The 25,004-nt window shown below is 41.3% G+C and overlaps 1 protein-coding gene across 8 annotated transcripts in view; it reads left to right on the top strand.

Moving 5' to 3' along the window:
* The window catches only part of PHF21A (PHD finger protein 21A), a 224,453-nt gene that overhangs the window by 167,160 nt on the left and 32,289 nt on the right, over positions 1–25,004 (top strand). For 6 of the 8 annotated variants that reach the window (XM_077322306.1, XM_077322310.1, XM_077322305.1 and 3 more), the window contains 3 exons: positions 16,467–16,634; positions 23,272–23,526; positions 24,689–24,778. In XM_077322306.1, coding sequence (XP_077178421.1) covers positions 16,467–16,634; positions 23,272–23,526; positions 24,689–24,778 — 513 coding nt within the window. The remainder of the gene's footprint in view (positions 1–16,466; positions 16,635–23,271; positions 23,527–24,688; positions 24,779–25,004) is intronic. The other 2 variants (XM_077322311.1, XM_077322308.1) reach the window with 1 other exon arrangement.

Below are 25,004 nucleotides of genomic sequence, written 5' to 3'. Positions count from 1 at the left end.
TCTAACACATCGCTTCTTACTTGTATATTGCCCTGTCTTTTTATACACTGATAACACTTCTCTTGGAAAGTTTCTGCACTGAAGGGAGAACACAGTGAATATGCATTTTAGCAAGGTGAATAACTGCTTGGTTGTTTAAATTTTTATTTTTTGGTATCTGTGCTATTCATTGGAAGCTTCTTGGAAAGGAAAGTGAGGGGCTGGGCAGTCTTGCATAATTAAACTGAATATGTTTCCTGTGAAGTAAGAAGAACTATGTGTTGGTTTGTGCTTAAGTCTGCAGTATTGAAGTGTTTCTTCTGTTACACTTGCTGGTTTTGCAGACTCCAAAGTGCCTTATCAAACATGGACAGTTGGTGCTGTTGATATGAAATCACAGGGGAGCTCTCATGTAGAAGGTTAATGGAGTGTAATTATAAAGAAAAATGGACTGTTCACCCACTCTATCTCACTATACCTGCTTGGAGAGCGACAAGTACTTGCTCTTTTATAAACCCTAGAGCGGAGGTTCAACAGTCTAAAAATTATGACAGTGTGATTGTCAGACACACACATACACACACTATAGACATAAATGCAAACTTGATATGAGTGTTTTCATTTCCCTGGGCAGAGCTTCTGTTAGGAACAATCTTCTAAGAAAAGTGCTTATAAATTACAGGCACCCCGTTTATTCTATTTTGCTTTTCTCTTATTGTATTCCATTCTTTTAAGGTATTTTTCATTAGTGTTGGTTTCCAAAGATACTTTTTTTTCTGTTGTGCCCAGATTGTAAGAATCCACAGTTGGTCTTGAAATCTTGGTTGTCATGACAGTATGCCTTTCCACTGGGAAGAAATCGCTCGACTCTTCCAAGACACAATGCCCAAGTCAGTTTAAAGATTAGACAAACTTGATGATGTTGTTACCTCTTGTGTCTCATTTTTCCTCAATGCTACAACACTGGGTAGAGATCAACCCCCAATCACAGAGATGGAAGCAACCAGAAAGCCATACCCTGTCCTTGAGAAGCAGGCTCATGAAGGAAGATAATCCAGAGAGTCTTTCAGAACCAAATAACAAATGTCTATGTGTTGCACCAGGGGTGGGTGGGTAGGATTTTATTATCTGCATATATAATCAAGCTAATAGAGAGTTTATTTATTTAGAAAATATGTATGGCACTTCTCTAACAACCTACTCAAGTCAGCTCATAAAGTAAAATATTACATCACATTCATAAAAACAAGAGCATGAACATGATCAAACCATTAAAAATCTATTAAAAGCAAACCAGGATGTAAACACTACAAAACAAATGAAATAGTATTAATAAAATAACCTTTAGACTAAAACAGTCGGTGAAGCAGCTTTAAAACAAATATTTTGGCCAAGTGAGCCTCAAGAGGGAGGACGTTTCCAAAGGCCACTACTGAGAAAGCACTGTTCTCTGGTTGCCGTCCACCATTCTTCTGCAGGTCAGGGCACAGAGAGTAGGCCTTGGGAAGAAGATCTTAACAGACAAGCTGTACAGTTGGCACCCTCAGCATTTTGAATTGTGCCTGGAGATCTAAGAGGGTAAAAAATAGAGATTACATTTCCTGCTAGCTAAAATACATCAGATGCCCCTTCCTCTGTAGGCATCTGGAAGAGGGTGTGGCAAAACAGCGACACAGGCTTGCTCCTTACTATATCAAGAGGTCCTTCAGAAGCCAAGAGTTCCTTTTAACCTAGTGAGGAAGTGGGATGGTCTCTCAGATTTCCTAATGTAGGATGATATGGCCAATAAACAGATTTGTTTTGTTTCTTGTTTGTGTTTTTTATTTGTGTTTTTTTGCAAACAGTGGCTACAGCGTAGAATGCAAAGTAAGCAGGTAGAGTGCAAGGGAGGAATTAATGGGTGTCAGACCAGAAGAAGGGTAGTTAAAAAAAACAACAGTATGACTTATTTAACTTTGGCCTGATTTAATTATCTATAGTTGGATCCACATAGCAAGCCCAAACAACTTTGAATCTCCCCCCCCCCCCAGAGAATTTTGGGGGAAAAGTAGATGTAATTGCTATTGCATAATTTCAAATTAACATTCTAACAATCAGTTGTTAGAATCTCTGCAGCCCTGGCTTTCATTTTTTAAAGTCTCTCTAGTCCTTTTTGTTGTTGATTTACAAGAAGAAAGATGAGGGCATTCTCCCTTATAACTCAGAAAGGAATGGACTAAAATCTTTATTGAAGAAAAGAAGAAGAAAGCCGAGAGTTCTGAGATGCGGCAATAAAATATTCATGCTAGCATTTGCAATGCTAGGTTTTGGGGTTTTTTTAACTCCTCCTAAAGCCCTCTGGTGGAAAAAATGGCAGGAGAAATGGCAGCCATGGCTACAGGAAAAGCTGGTTGTGCTGTACTGCAGTTAGGAAAGAATACAGTGAAGCATTCCGTTGAACAGCCACAAAGGGTCTGGTGAACAGCTGAACTGATCATCAGAGAATTGACTCCCTATTCACAACCAGTCAACAGGGCATGAACTGAACCAGTGAGTATTCAAGCATCCCTATGAGCAGTGACGCACAAACACACAAAACAAAACAAACCAATATTAGTCTGGTTTTATCATTACTTTTGCATTTGCAGAGCAGTCTCCCTTAAATGTCTGCACTGGTTTTATAGTGGTGCTTCTGAAAGTAAAACAGTTTGTTGCATATACCACTCAGTGTTCGTAATAACATGTCTACACAGATTCAGCAACAGCAAATATCTTAGCCTTCTGATTTCTAACACTCCTTTTTATAGAGTTAGGTAACTTGGAATCTTTTACTTATCTTCTAAGATTTAATTTTATATGCATTTAAAAGTATTTTCAGAGACCATTTTTGTACAGCTTGAGTTGACTGCCTGTAGCTGGGTCTTCTGAGAAAAGAATATCAACAATGACCACTTCAGCATTAGACATTTTTCCTAGGATCGACACAGTGGAGGATTTTCCACTGAAATAAAATCCATCTTGTTCAAGATGGAGGATTTGGATCAGACTGAAGTGTCTTGGAGCCAGATTAACAACGGCTTGTCAAAAAGGATGTTCAAACTACCGCACCATTGCACTCATTTCTCATGCTAACAAAGTTATGCCCAAAATCCTACAAGCTAGGCTCCAGCAACATGTGGACTGAGAACTTCCAGAAGTACAGGCAGGATTTCGAAGAACATTCTTTGGCTTTGCCCTTCTTTGGGAATGGAATGTAAACTGACCTTTTCCAATCCTGTGACAACTGTTGAGTTTTCCAAATTTGCTGGCATATTGAGTGTAGCACTTTTACTGCATTGTCTTTTAAGATTTTGAATAGTTCAACTGGAATGCTGTCACCTCCACTAGCTTTATGGTTGCTCAGACTTCTTAAGGCCCATTTGACTTCACATTTCAAGATGTCTGGCTCCAGGTTGTATCTTTAGCTATAATCACATATTTAAATGTGGTAAATATTTCTACTGTTCCTTAACATGGTGAACACCGGCTTGATTTAAAATCACTTTATAATGAAAATGTGCCCAAAGTCCTGTGTTACCTGAGGAATTAAATTACAGCTATGAAACAGGTGTGAGGGAAAAGGAAGCTACAAACTGAGCAAACAGTTCAAGAGTATCTGTGGAAAAACTGAACTTGTGCGTACCACATGTATAAATAGAATGTATTGTAGATGAACAATTAGGTTCAAAATCCTAACCTAGTTGTCCTTTATAAGGTAACCTTCAAAATCCTTCAAAAACTATACTAAAAGGTAAAAGATTTATATGATCTGAAGATTATCAGTGAAATTGTATCTAACTTTAAAAAAGCAGTTTATGTGTGCTGTTTTTTAAAAGGCGTTTACAGGCCTTATTAGTTCCTGTTTAGTACTCTTGTCTTATTTATTGTTTATGGTTTCACAACAGAAATTGGAGATGAGAAGTGTTAACTTTTAATGTTGTAATTGCTACAGGCCTATATCAGTTGGAGGGGTCAGAGGGATTTCTCCATTATGGTTTTTATTGTTGGATTCTGATATGTATATTGTTATGTCCGGTATGGTTTTAATGAGGTTTTAATTTTGGAAGAAACTGTAAGCTGCCACTAGTCAGAAATGAGAGTGGTGGGCAATAAGTCCGATGATGATGATGATGATGATGATGATGATAAGGCTGCCTTTTTATGCCATTGAAAGTTAAACCTGAAATACACAGTCCACAGTCCATGGCCTTCCAGTGTCATGATATGTGGACCATAGCTGAACCTACCCCCAATTCGTCGTCACATCTCATTAATTGTCCTCCATCCGGAAGAAGTTCCTGACAGAGTGGTTTCTCAGTGGAACAGCCTTTCTCAGGAGATGGTGGGTTCTCCATCTTTGGAAATTTTTAAACAGAGGCTGGATAGCCATCTGACTGAGAGGCTGATTTTGTGAAGACTTAAGGAGGTGGCAGGTTACAGTAGATGAGCAATTGGGATGTGAGTGTCCTGCATAGTGCAGGGGGTTGGACTAGATGACCCATGAGGTCCCTTCCAACTCTATTATTCTATGATTCTATGATCTATCCCATTACTTCCTTCCAACTTTTGTCCTGTACTGGACGTTTTGCAGGAACTTATGATTTATTTGTTTGGTGTAGTACCATGAGTAGTACAGGCCGAGAGAACGCCGTTCGCCGCTGGGGGAGGGTGGGGGTGGTGGGAGCCGGCCTTCTGTCGGCCCCGGCAGCGCCCTCACGGCAGCGAGGGCGCTCCGGAGGCCGAGAGAACGCCGTTCGCCGCTGGGGGAGGGTGGGGGTGGTGGGAGCCGGCCTTCTCTCGGCCTCTGGAGCACCCTCGCGGCAGCGAGGGCGCTCCGGAGGCCGAGAGAACGCCGTTCGCCGCTGGGGGAGGGTGGGGGTAGTGGGAGCCGGCCTTCTCTCGGCCCCGGCAGCGGCCTCGCCCGGCGAGCCCGCTCCCGGGGCCGACAGGACGCCGTGGGAGCCTTTGGGGAGGGTGGGGGGGCGGGAGCCTCCTTTCCCAGCCCCCCTTTTCCCTCCAGCTTCTGCCAGGGCTGAGCTCTCCCTCGCAACCGCGAGGGAGATCTCCGCCCCGACAGAAGCCTCCTTTCCCAGCCCCCCTTTTCCCTCCGGCTTCTGCCGGGGACGGGCTCTCCCCCCCAGCCCATCTAGCGCCCATTTTATTGCAAATTAAAATGGGCTTGAAATCTAGTTATTTATATTAGAATAAGGTGATGGATATAATGTTGCTTAGAATTGGATTAAATAATTTTATGTAGAAAGAATGACAAGTTATATGGCAGCTCCCCCCCCCCCAAATTCTTTTGGCTTTAGTTTAGCTTCTGGTTTTGTCTTATTTAGGTTTTTACACCATTTGTGCCTTTTTTTTTTGGGTCGGAACAATAATGTATTATGATGGTTTATTTCCATAAGTGTAATCAGATGGTTTTGTTCTGTTGTATTTTCTGGTATAGGAGATAAATGAACAATATTATAATCAGGTAATATTGAAGAATATTTTGACTGTCTTATACGCATTGTTCTAATTTTGTGTAGGATTATTTCACTAAAGAAAAAAACTTTCTCTATACCTGCTTTGTCTGGAAATTTCATTTGTTTTTATACTGCTTTGTAACCATGACACTGCTGAGGTACAGAAACAAAGAAATGTTATAAAACAGCCAACAATAAAACAATGCAAATCAACAAAGCTTCAGTGAAGCTTGAAGCCTTCTTCCTGTTTATGAGATTGTTACCCTGGAGGATGACTGCTTATGCTGGAAAACGCCTTTAAACTTTGTTGTGCAGTGTGGTAAGATGCAGACAGTAAAAATTTAAGACAATACTCAGATCTGTTTAGCAGCACTTAAATCACCAAATGCCCGGATAATAGAAATTTTTCCAGTTGTCATCCAAAAACTAACAAAGGAGGTACAAGCTGAATGGGGTGAAGTTCCATTAATATGCCTGCATAGATAATACTTTCCCCTCATGGCTACACTGTCACTTAAATAACAGGGGAATAATAATAATAATAAGGCATCCAAAGTAGATGTTAATGTTCAGGTTGGAGGGGGCCCTTAAGGTATGAGTTCTGGTCTATTGAAAACCTTAAGGTAAACAACATCACTTTGAAAGGTGCTTGGAAATAAAAGACAGCATTTTTATACTGGTCATGCATGCCTTTGTGCTCATTGCAGAGTTCCTAAATGGATTTCAAAGGCAAACCCATGTATTAAAATAATCCATTCTAGATGTGATCAATGGTTAATTGGTCAGATCTCACTGTTTCAGGAATTGCCAAACCAAACCAAGTTGATTAAAGGCTAGAGAGAGGTCTCCAGACATTTTGAATGTCTCGATACATTTTGAAGTAATGAGTAAACAAAGATATTTATTTACTTATTATTACATTTATATATTACCACCCATCCCTGAGCCTCAGGGCAGTTCACATGAAGCATAGGGAACAAGAACAAAACATCAAACTCAATAGCTATGGGTAATAACAGTAATAATAGATTACAAAGGGTGCTTGCACTCGAAAGCTCACACCTTGAATAAATCTTTGTTGGTCTTAAAGGTGCTACTGGACTCTGATTTTAACAGTAATAATAGTAACAATAAACAGAGAGAATAACAATCTAATAGAACAGCAGTTCAATAGATTCATGGTTGGTCAGTTCAGCTATATGGATTCATGGGAGAGAGGTTTGGGGACCCAGTGAATGTTGTTAGTTATGCTCAACCTCAACCAAATGCTTGGCAGAAGAGCTCCTTTTTGCAGGCCCTGTGGAATTGTTTTAGTTCCATTAGTCCCCTGATCTCTTCTGGGAGCTCGTTCCACTGCGTGCAAGCCAGGACAGAGAAGGCTCTGGCCCTGGGTGAGGTCAAGTGGGCTTCCTTGGGGCCAGGGATCACCAGCTAGTTGGAGGTAGCAGAGCACAAAGCTCTTTAAGGGGTGTAAGCAGAGAGGCAGTCCCTCCGGTACACTGGGCCCAGCTTTGGCTTTGAAGGTGATTACCAGAACCCGGATTTCAACTGGTAACCAGTGCAGTTTTGGGATAAAGGGCCAAATGTGGGACCTCCATGGTGTTGCTGTGAGGATCCTGGGCGATGCATTCTGGACCAGCTGTAGTTTCTAGATCAAGGACAAGGATAGGCCAGTTTAGAACGAGTTGCAGAAGTGTAGTCGAGAAGTGACCATCACGTGGATCACTTTGGCTAAGTGTTCCAGGGCCAAGTAGGGCCCTAGTAGTTTGGCTTGGCGCAGGTGGTAGAATGCCAGCTGCACTAGTCTTATGACCTGAGCCTCCATTGAGAGAGAAGCATCTAGGGTCACACCCTGGTGGAGTGAGCCACTGAGAGCTGTACACTGTCCAGCTTGGGCAAATATGCTTTCTTGCTTGGATCCTTCCTGCCCAGCCATAGAACCTCCGTCTTTGAAGGATTGAGCTTCAGGCAACTCTGCTTGAGCCAGTTCATCACTGCTTCCAGGCAGATGGCTAAAGCTTCTGGGGAAGAATCAGCGTAGCCATCCATCAGGAGGAAGAGCTGGGTGTCATATGCATATTGGTGACATCTCAACCTGAACTTCTGTATCAGCTGGCCAAGAGGGCACGTGAAGATGTTAAACAGGATTGGAGAGAGGACTGCTCCTTGAGGGACTCCGCATGTAAACTGGTGGCAGCTTGATAACCTCTCTCCTATTGCTACTCTCTGCAACCCTGGAGGAAGGAGATCAACCACTGAAGAACTGACCCTGTATTCTGGCATTGGCAAGGCAGTGAGCTAGAAGCTCATGGTCAATTGTGTTGAATGCTGCTGAGAGGTCTAATAGTACAAGCAGTGCTGACCTATCTCAGTCCAACTGGCAACACAAGTCATCCATCAGGGCACTGTTTCAGGTTTCTATGGCAAGGCCAGAAACCTGACTAAGATGGGTCTAGGACTGAAGCTTCTTCCAGGAATGCTGATACTTGGTCGGTGACAGCCCTTTCAACCATTTTCCCCAGAAACACGAAGGAGGAGGAAGAGGAGGAGGAGAAGGAGAAGGAGAAGGAGAAGAAGAAAGTTGGTTCTTATATACTTGGTCGGTGACAGCCCTTTCAACCATTTTCCCCAGAAACACGAAGAAGAAAGTTGGTTCTTATAAGAAGAAAGTTGGTTCTTATATACTTGGTTGGTTCTTATATGCCGCTTTTCTCTACCTGAAGGAGTGTCAAAGTGGCTTACAATTGCCTTCCCTTTCCTCTCCCCACAACAGACACCCTGTGAGGTGGGTGAGGCTGAGAGAGCCCTGATACCACTGCTTGGTCAGAACAGCTTTATCAGTGCTGTGGCGAGTCCAAGGTCACCCAGCTGGCTGCATGTGGGGGAGCGCAGAATCGAACCCAGCATGCCAGATTAGAAGTCCGCACTCCTAACCACTACACCAAACTTGCTCTCTTGATAGTTGATAGTTGTCAAGATCTCGCAGGTATAGAGCTGTTTTTTTCAGCAACAGGCATACCACTGACTCTTTGAATCCCTCTGGGAATTCTCCCATAGAAATGGAAAAGGCCCCAGTGTTTTTAATAGGCATGATGGGCAGAGGTCTAGCGGGCAAGTATTTGGTCTCACTGCTGTTAGCATCCTGTCCACTTCAATCAGTGTAAGTCATCTAAAGTTACTCAGTGTTCTTTCCAGAGATGGCAAAGGGGCCTCTAGTTCACTTTCTGTGTCTAATGTTGGAGGGAGGTCGTGGCAGACTGTTGAGATTTTTTCTGCAAAATGACTCGCAAATGGCTCACAGCTGATATCCAATTGGCTATTGTTTTGTTGCCCTTCCTCTAGGGCAGTGAGTGATTAAACTATCCTAAACAATTATGCTGGGAGTGAGTGAGCAGACATGATGGTAGTCTAGTAAAGTTGTGTTTCTGACTTCATTGCCATCTTATAGGCTTTCATTTGCATTCTATAAGATGTTTTCAAAGCTTCGTTGCAAGTCGTCCTATAGGCTCGCTATAGGCGTTCCAGTTTTTTACCACAAAGGTCCTCAGTGTATCCGATTGGATCCATAAGTCTCTGTGGGCAAGTTAAAATCTGCCCAATTGAGGAGGGTGTGGCAGCCTTAGCCCTGCCTTCAGGGCATAGTGGTCTGACCATGGCACAACATTTGCCATGACCAGATCCACATTCAATCCCATGCCGAACATGAGATCCAGGTTGTGGCCTACCTGATGAGAGCCCCAGTGTCACCATGGCTGATAACAGGGCCAGCCCATTTCCAGAGGCTGTCAGCTTGGCATGGATGTTAAAGTCTCCCAGAATTTGTAGTATAGTGAACTGTAGTGTCCAGGCTGCTACCATCTCCGGCAGGGCTGACAGGGCATCTGGAGGTGTATTGGGCATATGGTATGCCAACCAGATGGCCATCCTCTTGGTTGAGCCCCACCTGAGGCCATCACATTCAATTCCTCGGATTAACGACACAAGAAGAGCCCTGGAGGAGAAATCCTTCCAGATTTGGATTGCCACCCCACCTCCCTTCCCCATGGTCTGAGACTGATGGAGGACATAGAATCTGGCAGGGGCTAGCTCTTTAAGGGCAACTGTTTTGCCCTCCCTGACCCAGGTTTCCATCACGCACACCAGGTCCACTCTGTGATCTGCAAAGTAGGTTTGCAGGATAGAGGTTTTGTTGTTTATCAACCTGGCATTGCACAGCATCAGGGTCAGAGGTAGGTTTCTCACTCTAGTGTCCCGAGGAATGGAATGGAGGTTGTAAGGGGTCCAGCCATGGCTGTATCTCGGATTAGTTATCTTGTCCCACCACTTCCCCCTTGGGGTTTTTATAAATTGATAAATTGGAACATTTACCACACTTTCTTATCAAACTGAACTTTTATTATTTTAACAGCATATATATATAATACATTATTCATTAGTATACCAGCTTTAAAAATCTGTTATTAAATTCCATTTACTTTCAAATATACAAAAATCATATTTATTTGCATCACCACAGATTCTATATTTTTTTGATCATCCAAATTTTTCAATATTACTTCAACTAGAAATATCTGGGATAGGACTGGATCTATGGATGCACAAGTATAGTTTTGCCTGCTCAAGCTCTTATCCAAAACCTACAGTTTTTCTACCTGAATAGCCTCCAGGTGTGGTTATACTAAGTTGGATTTAGCAAAAACAACTACCGAGTTTTTTTCTTGCATTTCTGCTTGTGCAAGAGCTCTAGTGCAAGTACAAAAAATTGTGTTGGATCCAACCCATAATTTCATTTAAGTGCTCACCTGCTGTAATGAATCTTATAATATCCCAATTTTTAGAGAGAGTTCAACTCCATTAAAAGCAGACTGTTTTCTCATTCCTCAGTTAGCATTGCTATTGATCAGGGGCACTTCAGCCATGTCTGGTTTAGCTTTTATCTGCCTCATTAGTGATTGCAGGCATCTGTTCAGAACTTCTACCACTCCACCTCACACTGCTGAAAGGCAAAAGAGTTACATGCTGTCAGCATCCTCTTGGCATTTCCTTCCAGGCTTCTGATTACCTCATTCAGTGGCTTCATGAAAACGTTAAGTATCACAGGGGTGTTAAGGAACCCTGCAACACGAATGCCATGGGGGCTGCACAATAGCCTTCCTGCAATGCTTTCTGGTTCCAATTAACCAGGTAAGATTAAGACCATACTGGTCCAAATGAATAGTGTTTTTGATAGAATCAGAAGCTGCTGAAATACCCAGAAGCCTCATCAGGATTGCACTCTACTTCTCTTCTCAACAAAAGTCAAATGTGACAGCAATTATCAGGCAGTTTCAGGCTATTTACACATAGGAGCAATTTGTTCTTTCTCCTCTTCCCCCTCCCCCCCACTCAGCTACAGTCAGCTTCTTTCCAGTGGGTGTATGTGTTTATATGGGTAATTTGTGTATTGCTTCAGTGTCTCAATGTTATACTGATATACCAGCTACCAGTAATTTAAAAACAAACTGGCAGAAAGTCCACTGGCTTGGGGAGAAGGAGGAAATGGCATCTTATTTTACTATGTAAATGAGATTCTTCATTTAAGAACAATAACTTGTTGAATGACTAGATGTAAAGTTTTAGCTTTACTACTTATTCCACTGAAACTCAGGACAGTTCCGCACATTGGGGAAAAAAACGTTATGCCAGCAAAATGGCATAACGCTAAAAAATAACGCGCCTCCGGCCATTCCTCACCTTCTGGCCCTCATTTTCATCTGCTACCTTCTTGTGCTCCTTGCACTCCACATGCCTGCTTGAAATGGCAGAAGAGAGCAACGTGCTTTACACGTGACCAGGCAGCCAATCACCTTTCTCTGTGTTTTAAAGTGCCCGTGATGGCAGCTAACTTTTTAAAGTAAAACTTCTCCTTTGAAATGCCTGTGCATCTAATCATAGATGCATAGTGCTTTTTATAATGCCACCCCTTATGGAATCATGAGCCTTGGATATTTTAAAAATTAATCTCGCTCCTGATTTGGGGAATCCTTTAGAGAGGCATGCTTTGTGTTTTATCTGGGGGGGGGGGGTTGCTTTGCTTGCATGATCCAGGCAGTTTGCTTTAAGAAAAATCCCCAGGAGAAGGGAGAGGGAGGTGGGTGCAAGGGCAGGAATTGGAGGCGGAGATAGCACTACTTCGGTTACACACATTAGCGTGTGGCTTGCTGGTTGCTCTCCTCTAGCTTTCTAGTTGGGGAAATCCACTTTATGCGATTCCCCAGCTAGCACTTTAAAATGGAGGATGTAGCTACCAGTTTGGTGCTTGGATGCTGGATGTTCGCGATGTTGTGCAAAAAGCCAAAAACATTGTGTGTGCATAAGGTGAGTATTTCACTATATTTATCGGGTGTGGAATGGCTCTCATATTTCAGAGTGTCTACAGAACTACAGTCTTATAAAAGTTGACACTAAAGCATCTTGAAGAGAGACATTCCTTATATTAGAGTGCAACTTGTGTTTTATATTGCAAAGTTTCTACAGTGAAGTCTTTGTGCACCTAGAACAACCAACATTAACATCTGCTCAGCAAAACATCACAGTTAGTACTGAGATCAATATGGATAGAAGACAATGGAGTCAGCAAAATAATGAGGATGGAATCTACAAGGGAGAATTATGCATCCAGTGAAAATTTGAATTGTCATTTTGATCTTTTTGTTATTATGTTTTTTCTCAGTCAGTGAATACTAATTTTGCAACTACTGTTGGGGTCGGGAGCGTTGTAAAACATTTTTATGTGAAAAAGGAGTTTTTCATACTCTAAAAGGTTAGAACTACTAGCTTAGAACATAAATAGTTTTGTAACATGAGAAGTATCCAGGCTAAACAGACCAGGCTCCCTCAACCTTTCCTCATATGGCTTGGCTTCCAGCGCCCTCACCATTTTTGTAGCCCTCCTCTAGACATGCTCCAATTTCTCTACATCTTTCTTCAGTTGTGATGCCCAAAACTGAATACAATACTCAAGTGAGCTCTAACCAGAGTGGAGTAAAGTGTAACATCACCTCTATTATTCTATGATCAGCTCCTGGCATACTTGGAGGTGCTTGATCCATTAGAGTCTGACTTTCATCCTGGCCATGATGTGGAGATGGTGCTGGTTGCCCTTGTGGATGACCTACAGTGCCAGTTGGACAGAGGCAGGTTGGCGCTTCTTATGTTATTGTCACAATTTGATGTCAGCAGCATTTGATGTAGTTGACCATGAGTTGCTAACCCAGCCCCTTGCCAGGGCTGAAGTATGAGGGACAACCCTATAATGGCTGATCTCCTTCCTCCAGAATCATAGACAGAGGGTGGCTGTGGGACAGAATCAGTCACACAGCTACCAATTTCTGTGCAGAGTGCCACAGGGGGTGGTTCTCTCTCCCACTCTGTTTAACATATATGTGTGGCCTTTGGTCCATCTGGTCTGGAGCTTAGGGCTGGGTTGTCACCAGTATGCTGATGACACCCAGCTCTATCTCCTAATGGATGGCTGCCCTGACTCCCCCCAGGATACATTTGTCAGTTGTTTGGAAGCTGTGACAGTCTGGCTCAAGCAGAGTTACCTGAAACTCAACCCTTAAAACATGAGTTCCTCTGGCTGAGTGGGAAAGGCCAGAGCAGGAAGCTCATCTTCCTTACCTGGACAGGGTACAGTTAGAGATCAGCTCTCAGCCAGGAACTTGGGTGGGACCTTTGATGCTTACTTTTCTTTGGAGGCACAAGTAATGAAGGTAGCCCAATTGGCATGTTTCCATCTCATTTTGATTCTGGCCCCTCCCTGGTAGAATGAGCTCCCAGAAGAACTAAGGGCCCTGTCACAGAGCAGTGGGCTGAAGAGGTCTATTAAGTCTGGCAGGGCGAGAATGGTTAGAATTTTAGGTTTTCATGGGTATTGTGGGGTTATTGCATTGTATTTTTAACTGATTGTAAACCTTTGCGAGCCAGCTGGACCAAGAATGGCAATCAAGAAATATAATTGATGATGATGATAATAAAAAATGTGCCTTCTGAGGCAGCTATCAAGAATTGCCACTTTGCATGTAGCTTCTCTAGAACTCCAGTTACCCATAAAGCAGTGATACAGGAGCTAGGGTCGTGTATGTATGAGAGAGCAATCTGGTTTTCTTTGTACCCTCATCCTAAATTATAAATTTAAAACATCCCACTAATAGTTGGCTTGAAATCTCCATGAGATGGATTGATTCAATACAGGAAGCCGCAGCCCTCAGTTTAAAGATCTGAGCAAGGCTGTTAAAAGGACATTATGGAGGTCATGAATTCAGAGGGCCACCGTAAGTCAGCAGCTACTGAGAACACCTCACAAACACACACAGGTCTCTGTGCACTGTTCTCACTGTGTGTGCTCAAAAGTTTTCTTGTGATCCTGCAGGCAGAGTTGATTGGCCTTAGTCAAATTCTCCCATTCCCTCCCCACTCATTCTTTTTTTCCACTGCTGAATATTCCCACTGTAGTCACTGAGCTGTTGCTTTTGAGAACTGACTCTGCCTTCTGCCACTGTACCAATATTCCCTTGATTCTCTTACCATCCCCATAGTTAACACATGTTTCACCCTCTGTATCATCTGCTCTAAATGCATGCCTGAGTGGAATTGTTTCAATCCAGTCCCTTCAGAGCTTTCCTCACCCACTGAATATATGACCCTTTAGGAAGTGGGAAGAAGGCCTATGATTTTCAGGAAATTACATTTGAAAAAAAATAGTCTGAGAAACATAATCCAGTATTAATTTTATTTAATGATTTGAAGTCGTTTTATTTGCAGCCCCTGTGCATTTTGCATCTTTCAGATCTAAACACAAGGGTAGTTTCTTCCACCTAAATAGTCTCATAATAAATGAGGGCAGCAGGAATCGCTGCTGCCAAACAATTCTCATCCTTCTATTAGAGCACAAAAATAACTTTTCCCACTCCATTTTGCTTGTTTTGGGTGTAAGTATGCAAGCCTTTTGTTCTTCTGCAAAAACTAATGAAAGTTTGCAGGTGTTTCGTTCTTGTTTTCCTCCACAGTTTTCCTGGGCTTTGTTTCAGTGCCCGGGGGAGGAAGAGTTGTGAATGTGATGTGACTCACTTGACTCCTACTCTCCCTAATTCCAATTCTGATTGGCTCTTGCTTTTTATAGCAGTCTGGCTCGGGAGTACTCGAGCTTGGCTTCCCCTTCTTTCTCCTTTCCCTGCTGTTTTGTTGTGTTGTGAAGGACATGAAGCAAATAAATCCCAGCTCTCTGGTGCTAGTTCCCTTGAACTAGAGGACTGATAGAAAATCACCATTATCTCTGAACTTCATCAGCACGGCTACAGCAAAGAAAAAAAAAACCTGCCTGATTTTGTTGGGTACAGTAATGTAGCCTCCCATGCTGTTAATAGATGGAGTTTTTGTTTGGCAGGTGTAACTGGTTTGCTGGTCTATTGTTTCTCTGCTTTCTGGAAACATTCCTGTCTCTGCTTGCTGACATAGCATTTTAAATTGCTTTATAACAGTTGATGTTTTCAGAAAGCAACGTTAAATGACTGAATGTATAAAGTAAATTTATAAAGTGAAATATGAAGCAGATTCTCTGCTTTTGGTATAAACCCTTACTGTTGTGATTTTTAAATGTACATTTCTGGATGAACTAGAGTAATAAGTTCAAATAAGCTAATCATCCTATAAAATATAGAGCAGGCTTTAAAATAGCTACAGGTACCTGATGAACATTCCTGTAGGTCAGGAGGCTATTGTAAAATGAGAGAAATGCTTGTTTAATTCCTAAACCAGCAGTGTGTCCCAGAAGAGCAGTGCAAGTGAGCATATTAGTGACTTTGAGGCCTTACTTATCTGGCTGAAATAAGTAATAATTTTGGAATACCAAATACCCTGTCCAGGAGCCACAAAGTTCTAGAAGAGGAGGTAAAAATTTAGAATATAGATTGCCATAGACCAGTATATGCAACAGAAATCTGTGAAATTATCTGAGAAGCCATGGCTAGGCAGCTGTTACAGCTGATCTCTGAATGGGTAGATTTGTCATCCAGAGTGCTTGAAACCTATTTCTTTCTGTGTTCCTGTTCTGTGAAACCACAATTCAAACTATAGTTTGTAGAGAAGGAGATGCTATATAGTTAATCCAGGGCTATTGTTGCTGAAAACTTTTAACCTGCTTTAAGCTATCACAGCGGTCCTCAGCATGGCACCCAATGACACCTTTCCAGGTGCCCACAAAATATTTTTAGAAAGTGGGTAGGGCTTTTGCCCAGAAGGGCTTCTGATTGACCACTGGGGATCCAATTGGCTGTGCAGTTTCTTTAAAACACTGCTTTGATGGCAGCTGTATCACAGCACAAAGATTTTCACTGTGTGACTAAAGGTATTCTGCAGTAGCTATTTTGTGATTGCCATTTTGTGGCTGAGGCCAGCATGTTGTGTCAGAACTCCAAATCTGTCTACAGGTTCAAAAATCTTGGGGCTCCTGGAAATATGGTATTTAAATTCTATTGGAAGGTTTGCACTATGAATTTCCCATATCCTGAAAACTGCAGGATTTAGCTTTAAAAAAAAACTGCACTGTTTTCTTAACATGGGCAACATTCAAATTTTAAATCTTTGTAACTGTTTGCAGTTCTAACTTTTGAGATCTAAAGGAATGACAACTTGAACTTCAGCTTTCTATAGGGAGCAGCAAAATATTCTGAAATATTTCAATCATAAATTTTGACATGTATTTTGATGAACACATCATGCACATGCCCTTATTCTCAAGCTTTTTATTACTATCATCTTGATGATTCTGGAAGTACATGTATGTGCATCTCTGTTTGAAGGTACATTCCACAGTGTTGTTTGTTATTAATGCTTTCATTATGAGAGATTATACATCATGTTCAAGGGGCTGTCAGGCAGTAAACCGTTTTTTAACTTGACTCCCTTATGTGTTGCATCTTAAGTAATATTTTTACTGCTTTTGTTTTCCTTTGCTAGAAAAGAGTGGTTGAACAGCTGCGGAAGAATCTTATGGTAAAGCAGGAACAGCCAGACAGCAAGTTTCAAATACAGCCATTGGCAGAAAATAAAATACAGACGCCACAATCACTACAGCTACAGCAGCAGCAGACTACTGTGCCCTCTCCAAACCTGATTGGATCACAGGTAAAGTGTTGAACATTATTCAAAATGTGTTTGTTTTTGAAATGTCATTCAGATAATGCATAAAATAAATAGTGATGTAGCAATTCCTGATTTTTTTTAAGCCTGGAAAAGGCACAGTGGGGGGGAAATGGTGACTACAGAAAGCTAAGGAAAATGGTGCTGATGTTGTTGGGACCATGAAAAACACACACCTTCCTACTCTCATGGTGTGCAAACACAGTTTGATCCCTGAAATTCCAAAAAGATTGTATCAAATCAACTTTGGGAAAGATCAGAGCAAAGCAGAGGAAAACCTCGGGAATGGACAATCAGGGGAAGATGCTGGACCAGTGCTTTAAAAAAAGAACAACAACCCCAACTTGCTCCAGTTTTGATGCATTGTGGAGAGTGTTTTCAGAAGCACACTGTTAATAGTGCTAGCTTGAGATTCTCCTCTGATTTTTATCAGAAATATTTGACAACATCTTTTTGTTATACCTTGATTAGGAGTTTATATACTAGGTAGACTCTGATGCTATTCTTTACTAGAAGAGGAAAATCTTGTTTCAAGAACACTGAATGTAAAGTATCACTGAATATTATTGCTGTGTTTCTGAACAGATAGTGTGAAACTTGTCAAGAAAACTACTTCAGGGATTCAGTTTTTTTTCCTGCTGATAAGTTAGGATGGATTCTATGCTCTGGGGTTTGCTTCCTGTTAGATTTCCAAGCTCAGTGCATTTGTATGGGCACTATGGTGCTCTCAGGTGATGCACTCAAAAGCTCACGCCTTGAATAAATATTTGTTGGTCTTAAAGGTGCTACTGGACTCTCATTTTATTGGGGATCTTTGTATTAGTTTTTGAAGAGAAGAGGAATTTCAAATGGAGCTAATGATATTGGAATTAAATTCATGTAGATCTGCCCTCAGAAATTTTTAAAATTTAATTTAGAAGGATCTGCTCTGTGGGAATCCTTAACTTAGAATTAGATATTGTCGTGGCTTTGGTTAGGTATTGGATTTTCAGACCTGTGTTAAGGAAAAAAATGCCTAGTCCTTGTGGACTAGCAAACCCTGCTTGTAAAAGTGTGCTTTTAAAGGGAATTGACACAAATTGCAATTTACACACAAAAGGGGTAATATGCATGAACGTCTCTTAGCACTTTTGTGAGCCAACTAAATCACTGTCTATAATTTACTCTTGCTTTTGTAAAAAGAACGTTATCTCCTTTGCATTTAGGCTGTGTACTTTGGCATTAACTTCCGGGTCATTTGCTTTGTTTGTAGAAAGTTATGTTCAAAGTTAAAGAGCCCTCTAGTGAAACTGCCTTGAAATTGCTACGATTCTTTCAAACTTTAGTAGTTCTTGCAAAGTATAGGATTACAATACATGCTTTTCACATGTGGAGAGAACTGTATGTGTCTCATCCAGAAGTGATATTGTAACACGTGTTTTTCTGAAGTGCTTACTCTGATTTCTTTCCAATTAATGACTCAGTTTGCTCCTTTATAAATATTTTGATTTTAATTCTTTGAAATATTATTTTAGCATTTCCTACACTATACATCAGTTTTAAACAATACATTTTTGAAAGGATTGTGAGTGTGTCTAAAGTGCTGTCCAGTTGCAACTGACTTAGGGTGACCTCATTGAATTTTCGAGGCAAGCAGGTGAGAGGAAGTGGTTTGCCATGCCTTCCTCTGCATAGTCTTCCTTGGTGGTATCATGTTCTACGTATGAGAGGTCTTATGATCTTTGTAGAGGTTGTTTAAAAAAAAACATTGACTCTAAAATCGAAGCACTGCGGAGTGCTTGTGTGTTATTTCCTAAGTTCTTGAATGAATTACTCCTTCTGTGTTTTCCATGAACATTTCCCCATCACTATGTACTTTGTGTCTGTATGTACTTTGTGATGGGCCTCAGGGATAGCTTAGCAATTGTGATGGTGTACCATCCACCCAGCTTACCAGCAGGATCTCTGGCTGAGCTGGCGCTGGTGGTGTCGGTTTTCGCACTGAGAACCCTGAGGATGATTGTCCTTGAGGATGTTAGCGTACATGGGGAGGTCAGGTCAGGCTCAGGACTTGATCTGTGAGGCCTTCTTCTCCCTTTCATATGTATTCTTAGACATGTATGGACCTAAAACTTAGGTTTAGCCAAGCCTCTACTGAGTGACGGTTCTGCACCAAAGACTGGCTACAATGAGAATTGGGAAAGAGAGGAATTGAAAGGGGGAAAGAAGGGTTTTAAGAGAAAAGGAGTGGGCAGAGAAGGATTTAGATCTGGATATAATACGATGATCTAAAGATTCTGTGTAGGGGACCTTTAGGCAGAGCTTCTGAAGTTCCCAAGGAAATAGTAAGAAAGGTTGTGGTTGCAGAGAGGAGTGGAGTTGGCAGCCTGTGAGCCAGCAGGGGGGTGAAACTTTACAAGTTTGGCTGGCAAAGTAGCGATTGTCAGAGGAGCCAGCAAAAATATCAAATTGTAAAGTCCAGGAATCCAAGGTGAGTCCAGGATGAGAATCTGTGGCTTTCCTGACATTGATAGGAAGGGGAGCATCCCAGAAAGGTAACAAAAAGTGAGTACATCTAAGGCAGAGTGAACAAAAGGACTGGCAGGGTGGAAGCTTCACCCATGTGTGTGGCAGGTGGATATGAGAGATTAAGACAAGGTCAGTAAAAACAATCAAGCCCATCTAGCTACTTGATAGTTAATAGATTTCATACTCAGGGGGACCTGTCCTTGCGGATGAAATTACATTGGTAGATCTAGATGAGTATAAGCCTCCGTGGCAATGGTTAGGCATGCGACTGACTCATCAGTGAATTAATCTCCTGCCCAGGTTTTGGCCACTTGTTACTGTTGAACCTCTTAAAAACTTTTACACACGAAAAGTTGGTTTTTTTATACCCCACTTTTCACTGCCCAAAGAAGTCTCAAAGCAGCTTACAATTGCCTTCCCTTCCTCTCCCCACAATAGACACCCCGTGAGGTAGGTGAGGCTGAGAGAGCTCCTTCAGGACTCCTCTGTGAAAACAAATCTATCAGGACTGTGATGAGCCCAAGGTCACTCTGCCAGCTGCATGTGAAGGAGCAGGGAATCAAACCCTGCTTGCCAGCTTAGAAGCTTGCCACTCTTAACTACTACACCAACCACTACACACAATTGACCATTTCACTCTTAGTTACTGACTTAAATATGGGGTTGGTATTAAGGGCACAGCCCTTCATTGGTTTCCCTCTTTTTAGTCTGACAAGACACAAAGAGTCTCCACCAAAGGTGCAGAATGCACTGTGTGAAATGTGTCATGTGGTTGCCACTGGGTTCTGTTATTTCGCCCATGCTCTTTAATCTGTGTGTGTGTGTGTGTGTGTGTGTGTGTGTGTATGACACCCAGCTCAATATTTCATTATCCCATCCTTCAGATGTGTTTGTCTTGGTTCTGAAACAATGCTTTGAGGCTGTGGTCAGGCGGCTAAGGCAGAACAATCTGAAGCTGAATCCAGAAAAGATAGAGGTAACACTGGTTAGGAGAGCTGATATTCTAGAGGGGCTGAATCCACCTGTCCTAGATGAAATAATGGTGGATTTTTCACAGCAGGTTATGAGTTTGGGGGATTCATGGACCTTACCTTGCTGTTTGAAAAGCAGGATGGCGTGGTGACCAGGACTACCCTCTGCTGCATTTGATTCACCAACTTTCTCATTACCTTGACACAGCCAATCAGGAATGCTGATCCATTCTTCTGTAAAGTCATGGTTGGATTACTACAATGCACTCTGTGTGGGCCTGTCCTTGAAGACAACCTGGAAACTAAAAGTGGTCCAGAATGCAGCAGCCTGACTACTTTCAGGGCTAACCCCTGGGAACATAAGTTGCCCTTGTTGAAACTGCTTCATCAGCTGCCAGTCTATTTCTGAATCCAAATCCAAGGGGCTGGTTATGGCATTTAAAGCCCTTCATGACATAGGACCCATATATTTGAAAGACCATATCCTTCCATATGTTGTTGTGCATCAACTGCAGTCATCAGGTAGTCATCTGTTGGCTAACTCAGCACTTAGGATGACCCATCTGGTATTGACCAGGGCCTGAGTGGCTCTGGCTCTGTGGAGTGGGACTTCTGAAGAGGTGAGTGGGGTCCCCTCCTCTGAGAGATGCTGTAACGCCTGTCTATTTGCCAGGGCTTTTGAGATGGTTTGAATAGGAGGCATCTTTTAAAGAGAGGAGGAAAGAGGGACTTAGGGCTTGTTATCTTTGATTCTAGCTGAGAATGTTCTAACTATTGGCAACTGTCTGAGACTAAAGAGAAAGGTGTGATTAAATGTTTTAATAAATAAAGAAAAAGTTATAATGAATACTCTGTATTGCTTAACTTGCATCTAATATTTTTTAAGATGATAATGATGATCAAATTAAAATGTATGAAACGGAGGCTGCTGCATTTGCACAGCCATACTGCAGGAAATAGTTATTTTGGAGAGTGTAGAAATAGAGAAATTCCGTAAGCACCGTGTGTTTTTGCAGGAGTAAGGTGTACAACACTCACTTTTATTTGAAGCATTTGCACAAGCCATGATTGGGAATAGGAATCAGCCTTACCAAATCATTATTTTAATACACAATCGATGTTTTTGTTGTTGTTATTGATACACATATTCCACACAGCTTTAAGATTGTGCTCCTGAAAAACAGGATTATTCCTTAAATAACATAGATTACAATTGGAATTAATGTGTGGAATATGGTTAAACAAGTGTGCCAGGCTTTATGATAGTGCGATGAACAAGAGTACTTTCTCTTTTGCTCATCTCACCTCTGTATGCATTATTACCTGAACTTCTCGTAATATTTTTCTGATTCACCCCCCCCTTTGAAAAATTTATTTTAAAGGAATGATGCAAAAAAAAAAAAAAAACAGCTCAATTACTCCTTTCAGAATTTATCAGTGTTGAAAAGGTGCTTGAAAAAGTATCTGACAAAAACTAGATTCCTATTTAGCTAAGCTTTACTTAAATGTTGAAAGGTCATCATAGTCCTTGTTATGTTTAATTTATTTTTGGAAGATTTCTAGTCATTCATTTAAAATTATTAAGTGCTAGAGTTGCAAGACAGAAGAATTAAGAATAATATTTGGCAGGGTGATTTAAGGTAGTGGACTAAGACTCCCAGTCAGGCCAAAGAGAGGGAATATATCTTCTAGGGAAATGAGTGCTGAGAATTTCCTTGGTGTGGTATGAAAGGATACTGCTTTAGGATATCTCAGGAGTTAGAGGATAGTATTTCAGAGAAGGGGATATTGGATACTCACAGATGTTATCAGCCTTCAGAAAACTAGTGGAAGTCAGGGAAACTCAAACAAGAATCAGGATACTCCAAGCATTCTGATTGGTCAGCAACAACTGAGAGATAAGTCCTGTGAGAACTGTATGCTGAGGGAATTGGGATTTCTAACAGAGACCTACATTCAGAGAAGATCTTAGCTGTTGAATATCTATATATATTTGGGGAAACCCAGATACTGTTAATAACTAAGGTGATAAACTTCTATAACTCTCAGTAGTCTGTATTTAAGAACTACATTTTTACTTCAAAGTTTCCAACTCCCCATTCCACTTAACCTTTCCCTGTGTGTTAAATAAAATATTTTGTTTTATTTGACATTATCAATATCTCAAGAGTCATTCTGAAGAAGTTTTGGGAAAGAGGGTTCCTATACTTACCCATTATGTTCCAGGGCTGAGTTAAAAGCTGAATTGTCTTTCAGTGATATGGTGGGGTAGCCGGTTTTATTAATTTCAATAAATAAATCCTGTCACTATTCAGTAAAGAAATCCTGTCACTTGGGTGGCTCAGACGAAGAGGGAACAGAATTCTTGGAGGGAAAATTTGCCTTGGTGTAGAGAAGCATGGAGAGGTTTTGGGGTTTGTTTGTTTTTTGTCATAATGGGCCTCTCCAATCATCTGAGGATGTGGAATGAATACATGGGTTGTATTTTGCCACTGAAGAGGCAAATCTCATCAGTGTAAATTGTGCCCTCCTTATGGCGGCCAGCCTCCAGGTGGGGCCTGGAAATCTCTCAGAATTACAGCTAATCTCCAGACAAGAAAAATAAATTCTCCTGGAAAAAGTAGCTGTTTTAGAGGGTGGACCCTATGATATTATACCATGCTGATGTCCCTCCCCTTCCCAAATCCTGCCCTTCCCTTGTTCTACCCCCCAAAATCTCCTGGAAGTTCCCAAGATGTATTTGGCAACCATAATCCTGCCACTGAGAAATTCCTTTATTGGTGGGGCTCGTCTTGTGCAAACCGAATATGTCTTGCACCAGTAGAGTGTGCCATTAGCTGAGCAGGATGGGAGTCTACAGCACATTATGCAAAGAAGAAAGTGTTATAATGCTTGTATTCTGTTTGTTTACTGTGTGATTCAAGCCATGACAATGATCCCTGTTTTGATTGCAAATTTATATGTGAAAGTTTTATTGTAGAATTTTTGTAAAATTAGTAGATTGTTCCCATACAAGATTCACAGAGAGCTTATCGGTGTATAAAACCTTACCCATTGTCTCAATAGTGAACATGAGAAGAAACAGTTTTCAGTTCTTTAGGAAAAATTCTGGACTCTTAAAGTGTACTTTATGTTCCTTTTAGAAAACTGTGACCACAGCATCTATGATCACCACTAAGACACTACCTCTAGTCCTAAAAGCAGCAACAGCAACCATGCCTGCCTCTGTTGTGGGTCAAAGGCCTACAATTGCTATGGTGACTGCCATCAACAGCAGCCAGAAAACTGTCCTTAGCACTGATGCACAGAACACACCAGTCAACCTCCAGACAACAAATAAAGTCACAGGTCCAGGAACAGAGGCAGTCCAAATAGTGGCAAAAAACACAGTCACATTGGTAAGCAGGTTCTGTGGAAGATTTTGGAGGCTAATTGTTCATGAAGAGATATATAAACACAGGTGTTAAGAAGTTATTTTTATTTTAAATGAATTTAAATAATTTTATATAATTTACTGTTTGAATAACTGATTCATGTCATTGCTGTCTTCATCACTCAGCCATGTGTCCTTGGCACATGGTGAGAAATAATGTGAAATGAATTTTGCTATGTGAGATTTTACAGTGTTCTGCTTGCCAAGTAGGTATTTTTGTGATTCTGGCTTAGAGGCATATGGACAGACTTTCCATGTCTATGTGGGGTGGTTTTACATCTAGATTTCTGTTTTGAGGTTGGGCAGCTCATGTGAAAAAAAATTGAGACTTTGTGTTTGCCGTTGTTTTTTTACCCCTCACATGATGAGATCTTGCCAATGTTTCCTCATTCTGCAGAACATGCTTTCTCCGGGGGATTGTTGTAGACTGTGTAATGAGTCTCATGAAGAACTAAATAGTTGAATCACACTGAAATGTGAAAACTAATTTGGATTTAATATATCACCTTGTGAATAAGACCAAACTTTTAAACAGGGCCATCTTAAATGGAGGCCTATTTTAGATAAATAAAAACTGATCCAGAGCTGCAGGTGTAAGTGAATCCATTTACTGCTTTAAATATCACATTCGAAAAGTAAATGGCTTTGGATGCAAACAGTATTCTTGCTTTATTCCAGAGGGAACCAAACTTATGTACTTGTCCAGTACTGATTTTCTCTGACTAGCAGTTCTGAATATTGAAGTTTTATATGTTTTTCCAAACATTTCACAGCATTTCCCCAAATTATCAAACTGAAGTGAACTTTGTGGAATAGGCATTGTGTGAAGCTGCCTTTGAACAGGCAACTGCCAGCCAGTTCAGATTTTATTTTTACAATATGTAGAACTCATAAAACAAAATGAGAATACAGAAGCACCAGAGATAACTGATTTGTTTTCTAAAATATGTCAAGGCCTTAGAACTTTACATTTATAAGAAAAAGAGTCAATTTGGCTTTGTAGCATAACTCTTCAGAGTGCTAGTCTTGGGAAAGACCAGCTGTGCTTTAGGAGCTTTGAAATCACTCAGTCACATTCCTTTGCTTATTTTCCCCCTCCCTCATCTGGTCCTATTCCTGTTGTTCAGCAGGTTCAAGCGACACCTCCTCAGCCCATCAAAGTGCCACAGTTTATCCCTCCTCCTAGACTCACACCTCGTCCAAATTTCCTTCCACAGGTGAGTCTATCCAATACGGACGGGGGAAACTTGACCTATAGAAAACAGCTGTAAAATGAACAGTCTGCATTTCTGAAAGGTGTACTTTTTAAATGGAAAATACCAGATATTCCATGCAATCAGTAATTTTATTGAACTAATATCCAGTATGCTTTCCAAATTAAATTTGCTGTATCATTTCTTTCTTACAGTGACTCAGCAAGAACCAAATGACAGTAAAAATACT

The sequence above is a fragment of the Paroedura picta genome, chromosome 2 (genome assembly GCF_049243985.1).
Source record: "Paroedura picta isolate Pp20150507F chromosome 2, Ppicta_v3.0, whole genome shotgun sequence".
Classification (NCBI taxonomy): Eukaryota; Metazoa; Chordata; class Lepidosauria; order Squamata; family Gekkonidae; genus Paroedura; species Paroedura picta.
Note: the sequence above shows the minus strand (reverse complement) of the source record. Positions and strands in the feature narration are given on the sequence as shown.